Source organism: Alosa pseudoharengus, unplaced genomic scaffold, assembly GCF_046254945.1.
Source record: "Alosa pseudoharengus isolate Yale_2024_CS ecotype anadromous, Long Island Sound unplaced genomic scaffold, YU_APseudo_1.1 YU_APseudo_1.1_scf_16, whole genome shotgun sequence".
In the NCBI taxonomy this organism is placed as follows: Eukaryota; Metazoa; Chordata; class Actinopteri; order Clupeiformes; family Clupeidae; genus Alosa; species Alosa pseudoharengus.
Genome location: NW_027468630.1, coordinates 13,218,776 through 13,238,488, shown reverse-complemented (window position 1 = coordinate 13,238,488; position 19,713 = coordinate 13,218,776). Strand labels below are relative to the sequence as shown.

Here is a 19,713-nt window from a genome sequence, read left to right as displayed (position 1 = left end):
GTGTACTACCCAATTCTTACGTATTTGCAGTACCTCATTCCTTTGTTCTAGGGCTGGGACTGACTTTATATTCTGTGTGTATTTTCCTCATCTGTTTATGGGTTGCCTACACTGACTGCTCCCTGAGTAAGTCACTTATTCCCTTCTTTTCTCTTATGCACTGGCTTATTTGTCCACTAGGAGGCAGCATTAGCAAAGGGGGTTGATGTCACCCACTTAGCTTTATTTATTTCCATCTCCGTACAGGTTAAAGGCTAGGCTAACGATCAAGTTTTCCATTCTTGGCATGTTCTAACCGCCACAAACCTTAAGCCCTTATATCTGGAATCTCAGTGGAGATTGTTAGTCTTAAACTGATGATGAAAGATGTGGGATTCTTTCCTACCTGCAGGAGAGGATCATTGTTGGAATACAGACAACTATGTGGCTGTAACGTTAGGCCTACTGTCCAGACCTCATTCCCTAAGTGAGCGTTTCAGCTTCCTCACAGCACAAGTGACGTTTGGGAGGACAGAAGGTCATGGAGGGTCCACTCTTTTTTCATGTTTCTATACATGCTATAGGCTATAGCTTAGCATTTTAATAACTGACCTTTCAGTAGCTCTGTGTAGAGCAAACAGCATGGGACTTTGGTCCTGTTAGATTACATCACCAACTTTCACAAACAAGCTGCAGTTTGGTGAATTCTTGCTTGGTCTTCAGGAAACATGACTCTGTAGTTGTGCCAACATTTTTGAACTTGTCCCAAACCTGCTCCAATCAGTGTGGTGTCAGGGTGACAAGAAGGTACAGCATATTAAAGCATGGAGAGATGCGTCAGTAGGACCTACCTCATCAGGTGTCAGGGTGACAATGCAGTGCCGTGGAGAGATGCGTCAGTAGCCTACCCCATCCGTGGCATTTGCCTCAGGGTTTCGGATGAGGCCCCTTGTGCTGTTTTCAAAACGCAGCTGAAAAAGAGCATGTGAGTGAGTGCAGCGATAATGAACGGGCCGCTGGGCAGCACACAAAGGACAGGGCTGAGCCGGCCTGACTCGGGGTGCGGTGATTACCGCAGGCCCGTCCATCCAGTCCAGGGAGGCAGCGCTGCGTTTGTCTGCGCTCAGCCAAGCAGGACTTCGCAGCCTTCTGCTCCCATTCCACCGAGCTCATTAGCCCACGCCGGCAGCTCTGTGAGCAGTGAGCACCCATCACACAACCAGGCCTCTCTCTCTCTCTCTCTCTTTCTCTGTGGTTTGTGGTCCGACCTCGACCCAAACAGAACCTCTATCAACAGATTGCCAACTGAGATAATTGAGTCGCCTTTGCTTCGGTGTCAGTCACGTCTTCCGCCACTCACTAGGCACTTGGAGCGTCTTCATTCCATAATTGAAATGGAAAAGCTTGTATTCAAACTAGTGCTAAATTAATCATGGTTCGCCTTTTTTTTGCGGAGGAGGTAGTCCATCTGATTGAGCATGTGATGATGTTAAAAGTGCTAATTAAAGTAGCCTAAGAGAAGGAAGGTGCTGCACACTCCGAGGAAAAAAAACGTTTAAGGCGAATCGGCCTACATAGTCAGGGGGCCAAAACTGATATTAAAACTGTCGGACACTTTTTAGTACAAGCATACAACCTATCCAGTATTAATATTTAACCCCTCAACATGTGTTCTAGCCAGGTTGTCAGCTTAGAAAATGTTTTTTTGTCCATTTTAACACTATTCTTATAAGTGGTAAAAGCGGATTTTTTCCCAAAGTGCTTTCATTTTCTTCCATGTTACCTACTGTAATTTTGGGCAAATGTGCAATATAATCCAATTTATGTGCAAGCATGATCATTAGGGTGGTTGTCAAGCTGATTTTTTTTTGTGTGTGTATGACTTTAAGCAATTTCAGGCCGATTTGTTGGTTTCCTGCTCAACATGACATACCAACACTAAATGTTGAATATCTCCACAACCGCAAGGACCATATACGTAGAAATGGTATCAAATGAAAGCCAACAATCATGGGCTGTCTGCAGAAGTGTCAGAATGAACATGTATTCTACAGTGTAAGAGAACAGAACTAGAACATGAAAAAAACAATCTTCACCTAAAGAGAACCAGTTTTCAAAGTGAATATCAGCTTGGAAACGTAACATAGGATCCCAAAACCTCTAGCCTATCAATCAGTACCCCTATCTATGGGAATGAGTCAAGCCAAGTTTAAAGCTTGTAGGGAGAGACAGTGCAATGCTGCACAAGTTGTAATTCTTTAATGTCAAGGCAGCAATGTAGAACTGTAGATGGTGGTCTATGGTGCTATTTGACTTCATTAATGTACCAGGTTGTAACACAAATTATATTTAATTGACATATCACTATAGTTCCATCCTAATAAAACTGCTCTCTCACTTCTTTAGGGTAAGGGGTTAGTAACAAGTTAGTAGTAATAACTAGTCTTTAGTTATTAGTTACTAGCACTTACCACCTGACTAGAACTGATTGTCTCGGTTGTTTAAAAAACAGCACTCACTGATGCACTTATTCTTATTGTACTAGAGCTTTTTAAAATGGTCCTATAAGTGTTGAGAGAATTGCTTTATAAAGCTTAAACTGTTAACCATGTTGTTAGTTGCTTTGGTTAAAAATGTGTCAGCCAAATGTAATGTAATAACTAATAGTTGTATGGCAAAGGTATGTTTTTCCCCATCCAAGCAGTGACACTCTGGAAGGCAGCCAACAGAAGGCACCCAGGGACCATGTCTATGTGCTCAATCTGAGTCCTGGTCAGGGACACAAAAGAAGAGTTTACAGTTTTGTAACTTTCCTTGCATCCACATATCGTCAGCTCCAAGCACCTGGCCTGTACCGGTTCTTTGGTTAAAAGCTGGGAGACAAGCATTCCATCCTTCATGTGCCAACCACAACTGGTTGGTAAGGGCAACTGTGGATGGGTCACTGGTGACTGTTTCCACTGAGTTGGTGGTAAAGTATCCACATTGGCTTTCACTTTCAAAAACAGGGCACAGCAAAAATCATGGATTGAAGTACTCTTTGCTTTTGGATCATACAGTTTTCAGACAAACTGTTCTGCTGAGGATAGAATAGCTGGACTTGGTACTTCATCCTCACCAAAGTTGTGGAGAAGATGAGGGCACTGCTGGAACACTTTCCACGCCATCCTTTTTCCTATTCCAGTGAACTGACTGGTAGTGTCACATCCAGTGATGGCATGAAATGCCAACAGACCATCCAGAACCCCATTTGACATTTTAATATCATGCACTTTAGTGTAGCGTGGTTTCTTGGCAGTTCCTGCTTTCATCCAAATTTCTGGGCTCAGCAGGTTGCAAACACAAGATGCAACAACAGTACATCTGTGTCACTGCACTGAATGATGAGCCTCTCATAACCTTTGGTTGTGGCATCATGAGGTTGTGCCTTCATCTTCTCCACAACTTTGGTGAGGATGAAGTAAGTCCAGCTATTCTATAAGTATAAGTATATATACTCTTTTGATCCCGTGAGGGATATTTGGTCTCTGCATTTATCCCAATCCGTGAATTAGTGAAACACACTCAGCACACAGTGAACCACACACTAATCCTGGCGCAGTGAGCTGCCTGCAACAACAGTGAGGGGTTTAAGTGCCTTGCTCAAGGGCACTTCAGCCATGCCTACTGGTCGGGGTTCGAACTGGCAACCCTCCGGTCACAAGTCCGAAGTGCTAACCAGTAGGCCACAGCTGCCCCAAACCTCAACAGAACTGTAAACTGTATGATCCAAAAACGACCAGCACTTCAATCCATGATGTTTGCTGTGCCCTGTTTTGGAAAGTGAAAGCTAATTTGGATACTTTACCACCAACTCAGGATGCCTTGTCTCTGCACCTAATGAGGGCCCACTATCAAACAAAAGGTTTGGAAACAGTCACAAGTGACCCATCCACAGTTGCCCTTACAAACCAGTTGTGGTTGGCACATGAAGGTTGGAATGCTTGTCTCCCAGCTTTTAACCAAAGAACCTGTACAGGCCAGGTGCTTGGAGCTGACGATATGTGGATACAAGGAAAGTGGAAGTCAGTGCAGTACCAGGCAGTGTCGATGTCAAAAAAGTGGAATATTTTGTAGTGGGGCATGTGGATGTGCCTGTGCAGCTCGGTGCAAGAATACTCAGGTACTCACATCATTATTATTGAGTTTTGCCACATTATATGCAACTATATAGCCTGACGAGCCAGACCCACATTAAAATGTAGGGTCTGGGCACTCACCGTTCGCAGTGCTCAGTCCGAGGGGCGGGATAATCGGTTGTCTTTCAAATTCCCTCTGCACGCAATAGGGCAGCGCTAGAACGAGTCCCATGCATTTTCCCACCAGTGGAGCTAGTTGGCTAGTTTAAACTTTTGCTAACTTAAAAAAAGCTTAACTCGTGTCAAGCTGTTCGCCAACAGCAAGATCCATCTTCTTTGTTTTCAAGTAGCAGGGAATTCAAGCCAAACCGCTGCAACTCTGCCATCAATCATTATGTTAAGCCCGCCTAACAATTTGATTGGCCTGATAGAAGTTTAATTTTTCCAGCTCACAAGCCAACGGAGAGTTGCTAGACTAGCCCTGGCAGCAAATGTAATTTGTTGCCGCTAGGGTGCGTCTAGATTTTTAGGCTAGCAACTATATTGTTTCAGATTATTCTGCATGATATTGTTTTTCCTGTTTTGTAGATTAGATTTATATTATGCCCTTGGATGCATGCATGCATGTTTTGTATTGGGAAGGTATTCATTATCAAAACAGTAAACTCTTCTTTTGTGTCCCTGACCAGGACTCAGACTGAGCACATGGACATGGTCCCTGGGTGCCTTCTGTTGGCTGCCTACCTGAGAGTCACTGCTTGGATGGGGAAAAACATACCTTTGCCATACGATTATTATATAGTTATTACTACTAACTAGTTACTTACCCCTAACCCTAAAGAAGTGAGAGAGCAGTAATGTTAGAATTAATAACTATAGTGATATGATAATTAAATATAATTTGTGTTACAACCTGGTACATTAATGAAGTAAAATAGCACCATAGACCACCATCTACAGTTCTACATTTCCGCCTTGACATTAAAGAATTATAACTTGTGCAGTATTGCACTGTCTCTCCCTACAAGCTTTAAACTTGGCTTGACTCATTCCCATAGATAGGGGTACTGATTGATAGAGGTTTTGGGATGCTATGTTATGTTTCCAAGCTGATATTCACTTTGAAAACTGGTTCTCTTTAGGCGGAGATCGTTTTTTTCATGTTCTAGTTCTGTTGTCTCTTACACTGTACAATAAATGTAAATTCTGACACTTCTGCAGACAGCCCATGAGTGTTAGCTTTCATTTGATACCTTTTTTATGTATATGGTCCTTGTGGTTGTGGAGATATTCAACATTTATTGCTGGCATGTCGTGTTGAGCAGGAAACCAAAAAATTGGCCTGAAATTGCTTGTACAAGTCACACACAAAAAATGTCAGCTTGACAACCACCCTAATATCTTACCTATGGGTGTCTTCTACTTAAAAAAATAGGGTGACAGCTTGTACCAAAACATGTCCGCAAAAGTCTTAACGGAAGCCCTTTTCAGAATTGGCCCCCTGACTAACAAGGCCTTCATCAGATCGCATTACAACATTACTTTATCGCCTATTAAACGTTTTTTTAATTGTGTGCCACCTTCCTTCTCTTACTTATACAGTGTGCGGCACCTTCGTTCTCTTACTTTAGATATACACACCGGTAGCCAGCACCTCATCTTGGTGTGCGTTACAGCTTTCCACCATAAAGGTGCTAATTAATGAATGTTGTGCTGTGGTGAGGTGTGTTGGGCCTGCATTAGGTCATCTATCAGGTGGTAGTAATCAGAGAAATTGCGTCCCGCCCAGGTTGCGTGGACAACTGAGTGAGATAAAGACGCTTAAATATTACAGCATTAAGGATTACAGCATCAAATTCCATGCAATGTACTTGGTGCGAGAAAGAGGTTTGGTTCCATACCACACGGTCAGCTGCCTTGGCCAAGAAGTGTTCATATGCGCAGATAAGTGTAATATAAGTAATGATTTCTCTGTTGTTCTGGGTGCACCTCACATGACCTCCATTGCCAAATCCTTGTCAGAGACAAGCTAGCAAGCTAGTGTTTCACAATTATTAGATGTTCATGTGGTTCCAAAACATATTAGTCAAGAATTGTGTGTGTGTGTGTGTGTGTGTGTGTGTGATGGGATAGGAGGTGGAAGGGCGGGGAATCATGTCTTGATGAGCATGACCTTGCTGCACCTGACGGAGGCAGATGCACTTAGAGACAGCTGAGTCATGGAGACAGATGTCGCATATGATGGAGCACTCCAGGAAGTGTAGATGGGTGCATGTGCATAAGCACGAGCCTCTCTATCACAGCATACATGTAAACATCTCTCTTTCTGCCCTGTTTTTGTGTCACTCTATTGAGGTAATTTGGATGACCCAGGATGAGCTGCTTACAGTATAAACCCAGTTTTAGGTCAAAGGTTAGACAGAATGGTCTGTGATTGCAGCTTTGCTCGATCGACCACACAGCAGTCAAAATGGGAAATAATGCATTTGCTGTTTACTGTGATACTAACATTCTCTCTCAAGTGACAGACTATCCAAACCTGACAGTAACAACAGGGATTCTTGGTGAGTGTTTAGTTCCGATCAGGAAGTGTGTGTGTGTTCTATGGAGAGTGTGTATCGTGGGTAGCCTGAGGTTGCTGTGATGCTGTGTGACAGGCTTAACTCCATACAGAGAGACGCTACGGATCACCCCCCCCCCCCCCCAGTCAGCCCTGCTCCTCTCCTTTCCTCTCCTCTCCTCCTCTTTCCACAGAGCCTCCACTCTCCTCCCCCCAAATCTCTCTGTTTCTTTCTCTCTTTTTATCCCTCTCACTCCTGCCCTGCCTGCAGTGCTCCAGTGTCCTCCACATCAAGGTAAGCCTCCGACTTTCTGTTGGACAGGGCTTCATAGTGATTTATACGGTTACTTTTAGGCTTTGTTTATAATGTTAAACTTACATTATTATGAAGGCTTGGATCAAATGAAGTTTCAATGTGTAATAGTGTTTAATTACTATGATTACTAATATAAGAACTTTGTTGCAGGTACTTTTGTCGTTGGTAGTCACAAAGAATGTACATTACAATTAGGGATGTAACGATTACCGGTATAATGGTAAACCGCGATAAAAATGTTGACGATAATAATTACCGTTTTCATTTCAAATATCATGATTATCACTGTTGATTACCGCGGTGTGGAAACCGTGTGTTTAATCCTTCCCAGCTTCATCCGAGCCTGCTTTTGACATACAGTAGGCCTGGTACAATGGAACAAAACTGGTACCCTACTGATTCTGTTGTCTAATTGATGGTTTTAACTACGATTTGGATTAGGCTACACCTGATTTTAAAAGGCGGAACTTTTTCAAAATGTGCACTGTATCATGTAGCCACTCTGCGTCTTTTTATGTCCGCGTCCACATTAAATCCATTCCACTCACGTTATCAGGAGAATACAGTAGCCTAAAGTTTTATTTTGAACGCTTACTTTGGTCTCACTTATTGCATCCAAATAACAGAAATAGCAAACTCCAAGTTATGGTAGGGTAAGCTAAGCTATAAGCACATAGCCAATTAAGCATGAAGAAAAAAGTGAACGGGACACTTTTTGAAACTATTTCAGCTTGTGTAGGCCTATCAGTGCTTTCTGAACATACTGAACACACTTTTAGAAATACCGTGATAATACCGAAAACCGTGATAATTTTGGTCACTATAACCGTGAGGTTAAATTTTCATAGCGTTACATTCCTAATTACAATTAAAACGATGCAAAATATGATGTAACATGAGTGTGAAAACCATAGTATTGTATTTTTGTGGACACTGGCAAGAACACAGGTGTTATTTGTTTTAATTAGTTGTACAATGTATCATGAGGTAATTACACATATGTTAATTATTAATATTAATCATTCATATTATAAACAGGACATGTAACATGTTTTGTGAAAGACAAACATAAAATGATGGGACTTAATTTTACTAACGAGAGTTGCCTTTAGAGAAGAAACAATACTTTTTCATCTCTATTAGCACAATTTTCATGTCACATGTAAGTGCAGTATATTATTGCAACACGAGGAAAACAATAGACTGCAAAATGTCACAACAGATGATAATCCTGTCTTATGGGATCTATGATATGTTTGTTGACAGAATGTAAAGAGGATCAAGAGATTTCTTGCAAATGAGACGCAGTCAGCCGTACAAAACAGAACAACAGAGTTGTGTTTGTTTGTTCTGTTAACCTGCTGTTAATGTATAAGTACTACTGGCGCCCATGACTTCAGACATGTCAATCAAAATGTAGATAAACTTATAATTATTATATCTGACAAAACATCTCAGGGTGTGGTTGATGTGTGTGTGTGTGTGTGTGTGTGTGTGTGTCTGTCTGCATGTTTATCAGCTGACAGCTGACCTGTCCTCATTCAGAGTTACTGCGAGAGAGAGATAGAGATGGTGTTGAATAAGATGCTGCTGGCCTCATAAGGCCGATGTGTTTGTATGGCTGCTCAGACATAAGAGGCTCTGTGGGGAGACCTGAAACAGGATTAATGTAAACCTTTCTCTTCGCTAGCCCACTACACTGACTCTCTATTGTGCTGGTGGGAACACAGGGTAGAGATGAGAATGGGCTAAACAGGCTTTAAAGAAGACCTGGATCAAAGTCTGGGACCACTGACAGCTGCTAAGCTGATTCTGGAATGTAATCACAAGCATTCTTTTTATTTCCGCAGGGTTTGAGTCTGTCTAAGGAGCTGAGAGAATGGCTGCTGTAAGTATCATTCAGTCTAGCTCCACAAACAGTACAATAAAGTAGCATCCTATTGCATGTTAACTGAATGTGGCATGTGATAACTGGCATGTGATAATTGTATTTATTGCACAAATTATTTCATCATTTTATATCTTATGCTCACACTACATAATACTTTCTCACAGTAAAAGAGGCACCTTATTACTTCTATAGCATGAATAAGTATATTATAAGTGTACAAGTAACCTTGTTGACATGTCACGTTCATGCTATTATCGCTACCTGACCCCAAAACCACCCACATCCCCAGTGTGGTGTCCCCAGAGGGTCATATGGCAAACTTGTTTTTCACTGTTAAGTACCGACTTTAACACACAACACTTAGTCAAGTCAAGTCAAGTTTATTTATATAGCGCATTTCATACACTGAGGTCATTCAATGTGCTTTACATAAACAAAACCAAACAATAATAACAAATAAAAGCATAGAAGGGCAATATAGTCAAAGAATAGTTCAAAAGGTAAAGATCATAATAAAAAGAAAACATAAAACACAAGGTAAAATCATTTAAATAAAGAATAATTAGTAAACAAAAACAAAGGCGAAAGTAGTAAAAAAAAGTAATAAAAGAAAAGGTAGAATAATTATCAAGGCAGATGCTCAGGGAGCATTTAAAGCCCCCCCCCCCCCCCCCCCCATCTGCAGAAAGTCAGTCTGTAGGATGGGTACAATCCCTCTGGCTTCAGGTCGAGAGGAGTGTTTTTGATCCTTTAGGGTGAGAGGAGTGTTTTTGATCCTTCAGGTTGAGAGGAGTGATTTTGATCCTTCAGGGTGAGAGGTGTGTTTTTGCCCAAATCATGTGAGGAGGATTAAGAGGGGCTGTTGGAGGGGGGTCTGGGGGAGACGGATGTGTGTGTGTGTGTTTGGGTGTGTGTGTGTTTGGTTGTGTGTGTGTGTGTGTGTGTGTGTGTGTGTGTGTGTGTGTGTGTGTGTGTGTGTGTGTGTGTGTGTGTGTTTGTGTGTGTTTGGGTGTGGGAAAAGCCATGCATACAATTGAATTAAATTGAATGCATCATTTTTGGATCAAAAGCAGGTTGTGTTTAGTGAGGTTTGGGGTGAAAAAGTGCCACAGACAACAGATGACTTTTTTTGTCCATTTTGCCATTTTTGTCAAGTAGCCTTTCCTTCTCCACTGTAATGGCCTGGGCTCCAGTTTAATGATGGCTCTGTGTCCTTGGTTTCTCTCTCCCCCTCTCCAGACGGGGACGTTCCCTATGGTGTCCAGTTTAATGATGGCTCTGTGTCCTTGGTTTCTCTCTCTCCCTCTCCCCTCCAGACGGGGACGTTCCGTATGGTGTCCAGTTTAATGATGGCTCTGTGTCATTGGTTTCTCTCTCTCCCTCTCCCCTCCAGACGGGGACGTTCCGTATGGTGTCCAGTTTAATGATGGCTCTGTGTCCTTGGTTTCTCCCTCTCCCCTCCAGACGGGGATGTTCCGTATGGTGTCGGAGGAGGAGCAAGCCCTGCGGGCCAAGCTGGAACATCTCACGGTCAAGGACCACGGCCCCGTGTTTGGACCCTGCAAGAAGCTGCCGGACCACACCGTCCAGAAGGTACCGTCAGAGGCAGTTCACACACATCCCCAAATATAAACACACATCCCCAAACATAAACACACATCCCCAAATATAAACACACTCATTTCTAAAACATGTATTCACTTCTAATGAATCGAAAATGCTTTTGTTGTGGCACACACACACACACACTGTGACACACAGAAAACCCAAAGGACATTTCTCAGAGTAACCTATATCACCTTTACATACAGTAGGAAACTATGTTGCACACACACACACACACACACACACACACACGTTCGCACGTTCGCACGCACGCACGCACGCACACACACACACCAATAAAGGACATAAGGGTAACACATACAGTGTGAGTCCCCACCCCACACACACACTCACACACACTCCACGTCCACATAACCCCCTGATCTTGTTGTGTTCTGATCACAGGCGAAGGACGAGTTGAACGAGACTCCCGAGAGGCGCACATCCTCTCTGAAGGAGCTGAGAGCCCTCATGAAGGAGAAGGCCGGCGAGGGAGATGACCTGGCCAAGGCCGTGCAGGAGAAGTTTGGGGACAAACCCGACCCCCTCCTCCTGAGGTTCATCCGGGCACGCAAGTTTGACGTGGGTCGATCTCACGATCTTTTGAAGGGTAAATTATGTTTCAAGGTTCCATTATAGACCTACATACAGCACATCCCACAGCACAATGACAGAATAGCTGGGCTTGGCAGTATGGTGTGAAGGCCAAAGGGAGACCGCACACTCTAGCAGCTCATATGCCAGTAGTTTAATACAAACAACGTTTCGGCCTGTGGCCTTTCTCAAGTCTTACGGTTAAGTCAAGTATTTCGGTTGGTGTCATCATTTTTCATTGGATAAAACAGGAGGCCATTAGTTACTTTAATTACCTGCTGCATAGGCATTGTTCTGTAGGAAAGCATATTACAGGCAATCCATTTTTTGCAGACAGACATGACTGCAATATGTGCCTGCAGAAAACATTACAAAAAACACTGCAGTAGTCATTTTGAATGCAATCATTTAACATGGATAAAGCAACATTCCTTAAAAGAATCAATGTACTATGAGCTCTTGTCGTTGTCACACTTCCATTTCTGTTTAATTGCACATGTAACACATTCTTCCTACACACTAACAGTATGGGGTGCATACAGTAGGCCTTTCATGACTGTCCAGTGAATGAAGCATTATGGAATCATCATCATAACCTCTTTGTTTCTGCACCCTCTCCGCTGAATGCTGTGATGCTGGCCGTCAGCTCGAGGTGCACTCAGGCATTCTGTTTCTATGACGATGCATTGTGGGATAGTTTGTGTAATCTGGCGTCGGTGGAATGTCCCTTTGTTTTGCGTTTGTGCATCTTTGAATCATGCTCACAGCCATGACGAGGAGAGCAGAATGCGGCCCATTAATTGGGCCCTTTTCAAAAGGCCACAAAGAGGGGCTTTGTGCACAAATGGGGGCATGGTTTATTTTCACCAGGAGAGGGGGGGGGGGGGTTGGGAAACGTGCAAAAGAGCGATGAGGACAGAAGAGAGAGCAAGAAAACGAGATGGACTCTACCAACCTTTCAGTCCCTCTCTCTCTCTCTCTCTCTCTCTCTCTCTCTCTCTCTCTCTCACACACACACACACACACACACACACACACAATATATATAGCACTGTGCATAGTGCAGTCAGCAGACTTGCATACTTGCACCCCAATAACATGTCAGCAACAGAAGCACACATCACTGCACCTGACCCAGCATGAACTGGTCAGTCTCACTGTGGGAGAGAGAGACCATGTGAATACACACACACACACACACACACACACACACACACACACACACACACACACACACACACACACACACAGGACCTGTGGGAAAGGAATGCAGAATGCAGTGTGAGTATGTTCTAATTCTCAGAGGTTAATTGGACTCCAACAATCGTGTGTGTATGTGTGTGTGTGTGTGCTTTGATCACCAAGACCTCTAGGAAAACAAGCAAGAGAGACAGACAGAGTAGCCATTATGTTACCTCTGCACAAAGGAAACCACAATCTGAGTGGCCAGTGTCTGTTGCTGGGTTTATGTCATGAACTGCCAGGACAGCATTTTACCCTTTGTTGCTTGGGGAAAAGCACTTTCAGAGAAAAAAGCCTATTTCACAGTGTCCAGGTGTCCGGCCTCGTTGATGTTAATGATGCCTTAATTGGCAGGGTAAAACGTCTTCCTGCTTTTGTCTTTCCTGTGGACTTTTCTTTTGCTATCTATGGGACTGTGCTGTTCCACAGGAAGTTGATTTACACAGCGGCCCCATCTTGTAAAATGGGCTGATTACCTGAATGTAATGAAGCACATACTTGCCCCCGCAGCGGGACTCCCTAATGTATGACTATATATTGACAAGAGCTAAACAAGGTACTTCTCTACTTAGAGGCTAAAGTTACTATAAAGGTATCTAAGTCTAAATAGACACATTTTAAGGCCGTAAAAAGAACAATAAATGGTTCCATCAAAGTCCCTTCTCCCCCTCTGCTGTGCAGTGACCTTAGCATGGTGACTTGTTGGTGGTGATGTTTTTGCGGTTTTGGTTCTTTGGTTGAAGGTCCACGAGCCTGCATCAGCGACGTATTGGGAGTCTCATTTTCTAAAGAAGCCTACTTGCTGTGTACGAAGACAGCTTTGTTGTTGCCATTTTTGCTGTCTTGGTTTTTTGGTTGAGCATTCAGGCCAAGGGCCTTTATGGATCCCGGATACGACGTGCGATGCCTTTGCGCCTGTCGCCTGCCAAATGTGCATTGTTGTTGTATCCACGTCATGTTGTGTGATGTTAAATAGGCTTGGTTGTTGTCATGTTGTGTGATGTTAAATAGGCTTGGTTGTTGTCATGTTGTGTGATGTTATGGGCTTGGTTGTTGTCATGTTGTGTGATGTTAAATGGGCTTGGTTGTTGTCATGTTGTGTGATGTTAAATGGACTTGGTTGTTGATTGGCCACTGTGAGAAAGCCTCACACTTACTTACAGCACCAGGAATTGAACTCTGTGTGTGTGTGAAATTCCTTGTCCTCTCCCAGGTTATGTGAAATTCCGTAAGGACTACCCTGAGTTGTTTGAGAACATGACCCCAGAGGCAGTCCGCAGCACCATCGAGGCCGGTTACCCGCGCATCCTCTCCACCCGAGACCGCTTCGGCCACGTAGTGCTGCTCTTCAACATCGAGAACTGGGACCTGGAAGAGGTCACCTTTGATGAGGTGATCAGGATGGTTGATTACTACGGCCAGTCTTAGGAATGGACAGCACAAACCAGTAGAAACTAGAGCCTCAGAAACAGCAGGGAGTAGATGTAGCAGAACAAACAAAGGCATCAGGCAATAGAGCACTGACCTTCAGAGGCTCTTCCTTCATTATTTATGTGCTTGTCTTACTTTGAAATGTGTACTGTTAAATTATATATTTACTTTTCTAGGTTCAGCTTCAATTGCTTTGTTCTTTCTGAAAGATAAGAAGAGTATATTTAGCTTACTGATCTGTGTGTGTTTGGAAACCTCATGCAGGTGCTGCGTGCATACTGTGTTATCCTGGAGAAGCTTCTGGAAAATGAGGAGACACAGATCAACGGCTTCTGCCTGATTGAGAATTTCAAAGGCTTCACCATGCAGCATGCGTCAGGCATCAAACACACTGAGCTCAAGAAGATGGTGGACATGCTGCAGGTTACATATACTCATACACACACACACACACACACACACACACACACACACACACACACACACCAAGCTCAAGAAGATGGACGACATGCTGCAGGTTACACACAAACATACATACACGTAAATACCTGATAAAGATAAATATGCTCACAGGAGTGTATCTGCTGACACAAAAATATATCTTTCGAAAAAATATTTAAGAAACTAAACAGAATGTTGGTGTCTGATGTCATTAATGTCTTTAAATGCCTTCAAACATGTATCCTCAATGTAACAAAGATGCGGTTCCAATGCATGCAGTATGTGAGTGACCGGATCTCTGAGGTGGTGCATTTTAGAGGAGTTCATTTGCTAATAGCATATCAATTCTGTAATATGCCCTTTGGCCTCTGGCCATTCCTCCAGTGGTAAATCACTGATGTGTGGTCTGTGTGACTCCATGTGTACAGGACTCATTCCCTGCCCGCTTCAAGGCGGTGCACGTCATCCACCAGCCCTGGTACTTCACCACCACCTACAACGTGGTCAAGCCCTTCATGAAGAGCAAGCTGCTGGAGAGGGTGAGACTTGCATGCCTGTCACTCAGCTGCAGGAGGCATGGGGGATCTGCCTGTCACTCAGCTGCAGGAGGCGTGGGGGATATGCCTGTCTCTCAGCTGCAGAAGGCGTGGGGGATCTGTGGCTGTTTAGATATCAGAGACCTGTAGCCCCACCAAACGCCGTCATATACCTGAAATTACACACACGCACTGTACCAAACGCCGTCATATACCTGAAATTACACACACACACACTGTATCACAGTAGTTTTTTTTATTTGTATGAGTATTAATGTGAGACTGATTTTGTTACTTTTTTAAAACCAGCTTCACTCTAGTAGAAGAACATCATAACAGAAGGACATTTTACCCATACAAACATTCTGTATTATGATGTTAATCACACGGCACATCACACTGATCCATGTGTGAATCCTTGTCCTCGCCTCAGGTGTTTGTTCATGGGGAGGAGCTGGACAACTACTTTAAGGAGTTCGACCCCGAGATCCTCCCAGCAGACTTTGGCGGTAAAGGCTCCGACTGCGAAGGAAAGGCCACCGCCGTGAAGCTCTTCGGCTCCGAGGACACAGCCCTTTAACCTCCTGACCTCTGTCGCCAACGGAAGACCCACTCTGACTCCCACGAGTACGCAAGAAAGCTGTAGGAATGTTGTCGTAGGGGGAACCATGAAGAAAGGTTTTAAACACGGGGAGTTTGTTGTATTAAAAGTATTCATGGGATAAAGTAAGTATTGTACAAAGTGAGTCGTCTAGTAGAGGGTGAGTTGTAGAGGTTGTTCAAATAAAAAATGGCAGCACACCACGATTACCCAGCAGACCCTCTGAGGATGTCCAGAGGGAAACGTTTGGGGAAGATAAGACAGAGGTCAACAATCTTACAAATGCAATCATTTTTGTTTATTGTTTTCCTGTTCTTTGTTTTGCCTTATATTTCTAGGTATATTGTAGACTAAAGCCTCAGGCTGATTCTGTCTCTACTGAGATGCTATTAAAGACTAGAGTTGTAATTAATCATAAATAGAACTATGAGATTGAAGTGCTTAGCTAAAGAGGAGACAGAAGTTCTGACGCACCACTGAATGCTGACGTTAACTCTTTCTAGCTGACTAAATCGTACACATACTGGACATGGCACAACAATGGAGTCCAATAATACATTATCAAATGTTTTCTTATTCCCTATAAACCTGTTTTCATTTACACACACACACATAATGGAGTGGTTTCACTCTTGTTCTCCATAAAGAGCCATACTTCCCTCTTACCGATGGCACTGTCAAGTTGGCAGCATTAAAAACACTAGAAAGACGTTGATATCATGTGAAGGTCTGTTTCCAGTTCCCCCCGCTGGGCCGAGCTGCACCATTAGCAGGTCTCGCCTGCGAGCCCCTCCCAGGCTCCTGGTACCAGAGAGGCCACCCCAGTGGTTCTGGCTGCCTCTTTGGCCTACTCACTCTCGAGAGCAGTTTGTCATTAGGAGCATTTTCTGCTTAGTGTGTTGATTACTGATTAGAGGTCTGCTCCTGTAGTTTGACAGGTGAGCTGTAACATTTTCAATAAAATATGTGCAAACAGAAACACTTTTGTCAAAAGTTCATTTCGGTGTTTCTATAGAGCTCTGCTATTAGTCTTTGCCAGGTGAAACATCTTTCTGTGGTACCTGAGGTCAGTGTGTGCATTAGAAAAACTGAGCAGTGCTCAATGATCTTAATAGGACTAGGTGAGGAATATGGAATCAATGATGCCACGGTCCAAATCGGGAAAAAAAAGGCTGAGAATAAAGTTGGATATAATACAATTGCATATACAAATGAATGACTTTGATACATCACTGTTACAATATGTTCTATATACCTATTGGCAGCCTGTATTTGTGTTTTCGCTACCAAAGAACTCTGTGTACTATGAAGTGTTGCAGTAGAACCTTGGGCGCATATTAAATGAGATAGAGGGCAGGTGATGGGAATATAACTCCATCTTGGTACTGTATGGGCAAAGAGCACAGCACAAACATTTACAAGAAAATATTTTATTTGTGGAACACAATAACCATATTCTCATAAATTATTACATCACACACCATGTTTGTTTATCTTCTCCCTCAAACAAAAACACACTGGTGATCTCAACTCATGGTACGGTCACAGCTGAAGGCCCAAAATACATTTCAATCAGGATTGCAACTCCAAAACAGTCACATATCTATATCTGAATGGAATTGTTAAAGTAAGGAGAAGATTTCAAGAACACTGAGGCCTACATAAAAAAAATCCACCAAGCATGAAACTTGCATGAATTTCTCACAACACGTTTTGCACCTGTCTAACAGAGCACTTTCTGTCCAACATTTCCGTTTTAACCACTACAGCTATTTCTTACTTCTCAAACACGAATGCAAGCAACAGTGTCATGAAACTCTTCTCCCTGAGATGAGCAAAGACTGAATACTACAGAAGCAGTGTGTTTGACAGGCAGCTCGTGAGGACGAGCAGCAGGAGGCTCAGAAGATCTCAGAGCGCAGAGTGTACAAACAAGGTGAATTAGTCTTTTTAGTTTGAGCTGCAGCTTTCCAAGATAGACCCAATATTCAGCCTCCTACCCTTCAGTAGGATGTAGAGGCCAGTAATGTGGGCTGAAGCAGAATTACAGCTCTTCATTAGCCCCTGCTATTTACAGAAAACGTTTAACTCTATTGGTAATTTGTAGGGACATGCCACACAACATGTGGTACCATTGTCTATCAAAGAGCTATGGTGCATTTGGTTCTGACATTTTTTTGAGGAGTCATTTATTTTAATGATACTTAAATTATTCAATATTTTGTATCCTGTGTGACTTTGGAAATGAATGTTTCACCTTTCTGTCCCCGTAATAAATCTCTGTCATTGTCTCATTTGGCGTTGAACATGAGGAGTATTACACATTATTGCTTTCCCATAATTTTGTAAGATTGCCCCTGGTCCCAATAACATAACTATAAATATATTGTATATTTTACATACATATGCACATATCTGCATATATGACTTAACATTATTCATTTCTCTTTATTATTATCCATATTATCGCTTTTTTGTCATTTTCTTTACGTGGGTGATTTAGTGATTTGGTATATAACCAGCAATGGTGATATGATGCGTCCATACACCAGTGTCCATTCAAAACAACACTCACACTCAAATAACATTTTCCCATAACACTTACACAAGCAAATAAACAACAGGTAATAATTATTAATAGTATAAAATACAAAAACAATGTGAAACAAAAATTAACGGAACAAAGAAATAACCTTGAAGAGGAGTTTCTGAGCAGATATCTCAAGAAATCGCCAGCATTTACTGTGCAAAGTTAGGTGAGACATTCTTTAAAAAAAAAAAAAAAGCGTTATGCCCTCATTCATGTGGTTTGCAGCTGGGTCTGTCTGACGCCAGGACGCACTATGCTGGCGGGTCAGACCAGAGACCAGAACCTTCCGGAAGCCAAACATAGAGGGTTCCGGCCCCCTGTTGGGCTTCTGAAGGAAGGAAGGGTGTTGGGGGAGGGTGGTGTCTGTTGAGCACAGTTGATTGGCATTTCACTGACAAAATAAGGTCCCTCATCAGTTTAAATCTGGATAGACTAGAAATGTGGGAGTTGGTCAACGTCTCTCAAGTGACTTCTCTTCCTAAACTAAAAGAGCTGAAGACAAACAACTGACAGCAGGGGGAGTCGTTGCAGCAAAGACGCACCACTGATGTTGGATGGCAGATTACAGTGAGGTTTGCCTGCGTCCTGGCCTTCCAAAAGGTTGTGACGACATAGAAATAAAAAAAAGAGATGCACTGCCTTGGCTATTCCTGAAGCTTCCTATGACCAAAATAACATGTTTTAGTCCCAGAGTCTCCCAGAGAAGATTACCTCATACCATGTTTGTTCAAGAGCCGTTTAGAATATGCGGAACCGGATTGGGCTTTATTCCCCCGTCTAACCCTATACTGCTGAGTGCCATGAGCTTGCTGGGTGCACATGGGCATATGGGTGATTTGTCTGAAGGATGCACTGGTCAAGAGAACTTAAACTAAATACAAGTTCCATAATCGCAGATGAAGTCATGTACTATGCCCTGATTTGGAAGACACAGTCACCTCCTGCATTACCGTCTTCACTGCACCAAAGACAAACAGCACAAAACGAATGCCAACAGGCACCAGAACTAAGTGCGATTAGAGCACTTCTCCAAAAATCAGGTCAGACTCGCTATCCACCTCTGAATGTGTACAAATCCACACAATCTATCTACGCAACTTCTAAAACCAGACATGCATGCTTTTCAGTGCCATTCCGCACAGTACACAACAATAAACAACAACAACAACAACAAAAGGTTCAAATGGATTCACACTGGGGAATGAAAACATAGATCTTCCTTTAAAGGCCCACCTCTTCAAAAACATAGATCTTCCTTTAAAGGCCCACCTCTTCAAAAACATAGATCTTCCTTTAAAGGCCCACCTCTTCAAAAACATAGATCTTCAATTAAAGGTCCACCTCTTCAAAAACATAGATCTTCATTTAAAGGTCCACCTCTTCAAAAACATAGATCTTCCTTTAAAGGCCCACCTCTTCAAAAACATAGATCTTCAATTAAAGGTCCACCTCTTCAAAAACATAGATCTTCATTTAAGGGTCCACCTCTTCAAAAACAAAAGGTTCAACCCATGCAGCTTAGGGGTCCAAGTCTACAAAACAGCTGTCATGGGACCAGTGTCTCAGAGGTACCAGTTACTCATGCCTGTCCGTTTCTGGCCAGGACATGTCTGTTCAGATCACATTTCAAATGCTACAGTCTGGACTACATGCTTCACCGGGCAAAAAAATGACCTGAAGCTTCTAGAACCACCTGCTAGAACACCCTGTCCTCACAGGCCATTGGGTTCTTCAACGTTCTGAAAAATGCCTCCAACGGAGTGGCTCTCCAAACAGTGGTGTGTTTGGAGAGGACACACTCGATCACAC

The 19,713-nt window shown here is 43.0% G+C and overlaps 2 protein-coding genes across 2 annotated transcripts in view; one reads left to right on the top strand and one right to left on the bottom strand.

The window, feature by feature from the left end:
* Positions 1–8,852: 8,852 nt before the first annotated feature.
* On the top strand, positions 8,853–15,293 carry rlbp1a (retinaldehyde binding protein 1a). The gene is made up of 7 exons (XM_076288102.1): positions 8,853–8,861; positions 10,329–10,457; positions 10,875–11,079; positions 13,519–13,697; positions 14,001–14,159; positions 14,606–14,716; positions 15,147–15,293. The coding sequence occupies exons 1-7, from the start codon at positions 8,853–8,855 to the stop codon at positions 15,291–15,293; spliced, it is 939 nt and encodes a 312-aa protein (XP_076144217.1).
* A 1,435-nt stretch (positions 15,294–16,728) lies between these two features.
* Positions 16,729–19,713, bottom strand: part of abhd2a (abhydrolase domain containing 2, acylglycerol lipase a) — a 25,178-nt gene continuing 22,193 nt past the window's right edge. Inside the window, exon 11 of the mRNA XM_076287125.1 lies at positions 16,729–19,713. This exon is cut by the window's right edge and continues 1,754 nt beyond it. The gene's annotated coding sequence lies outside the window, so the exon portion shown is untranslated.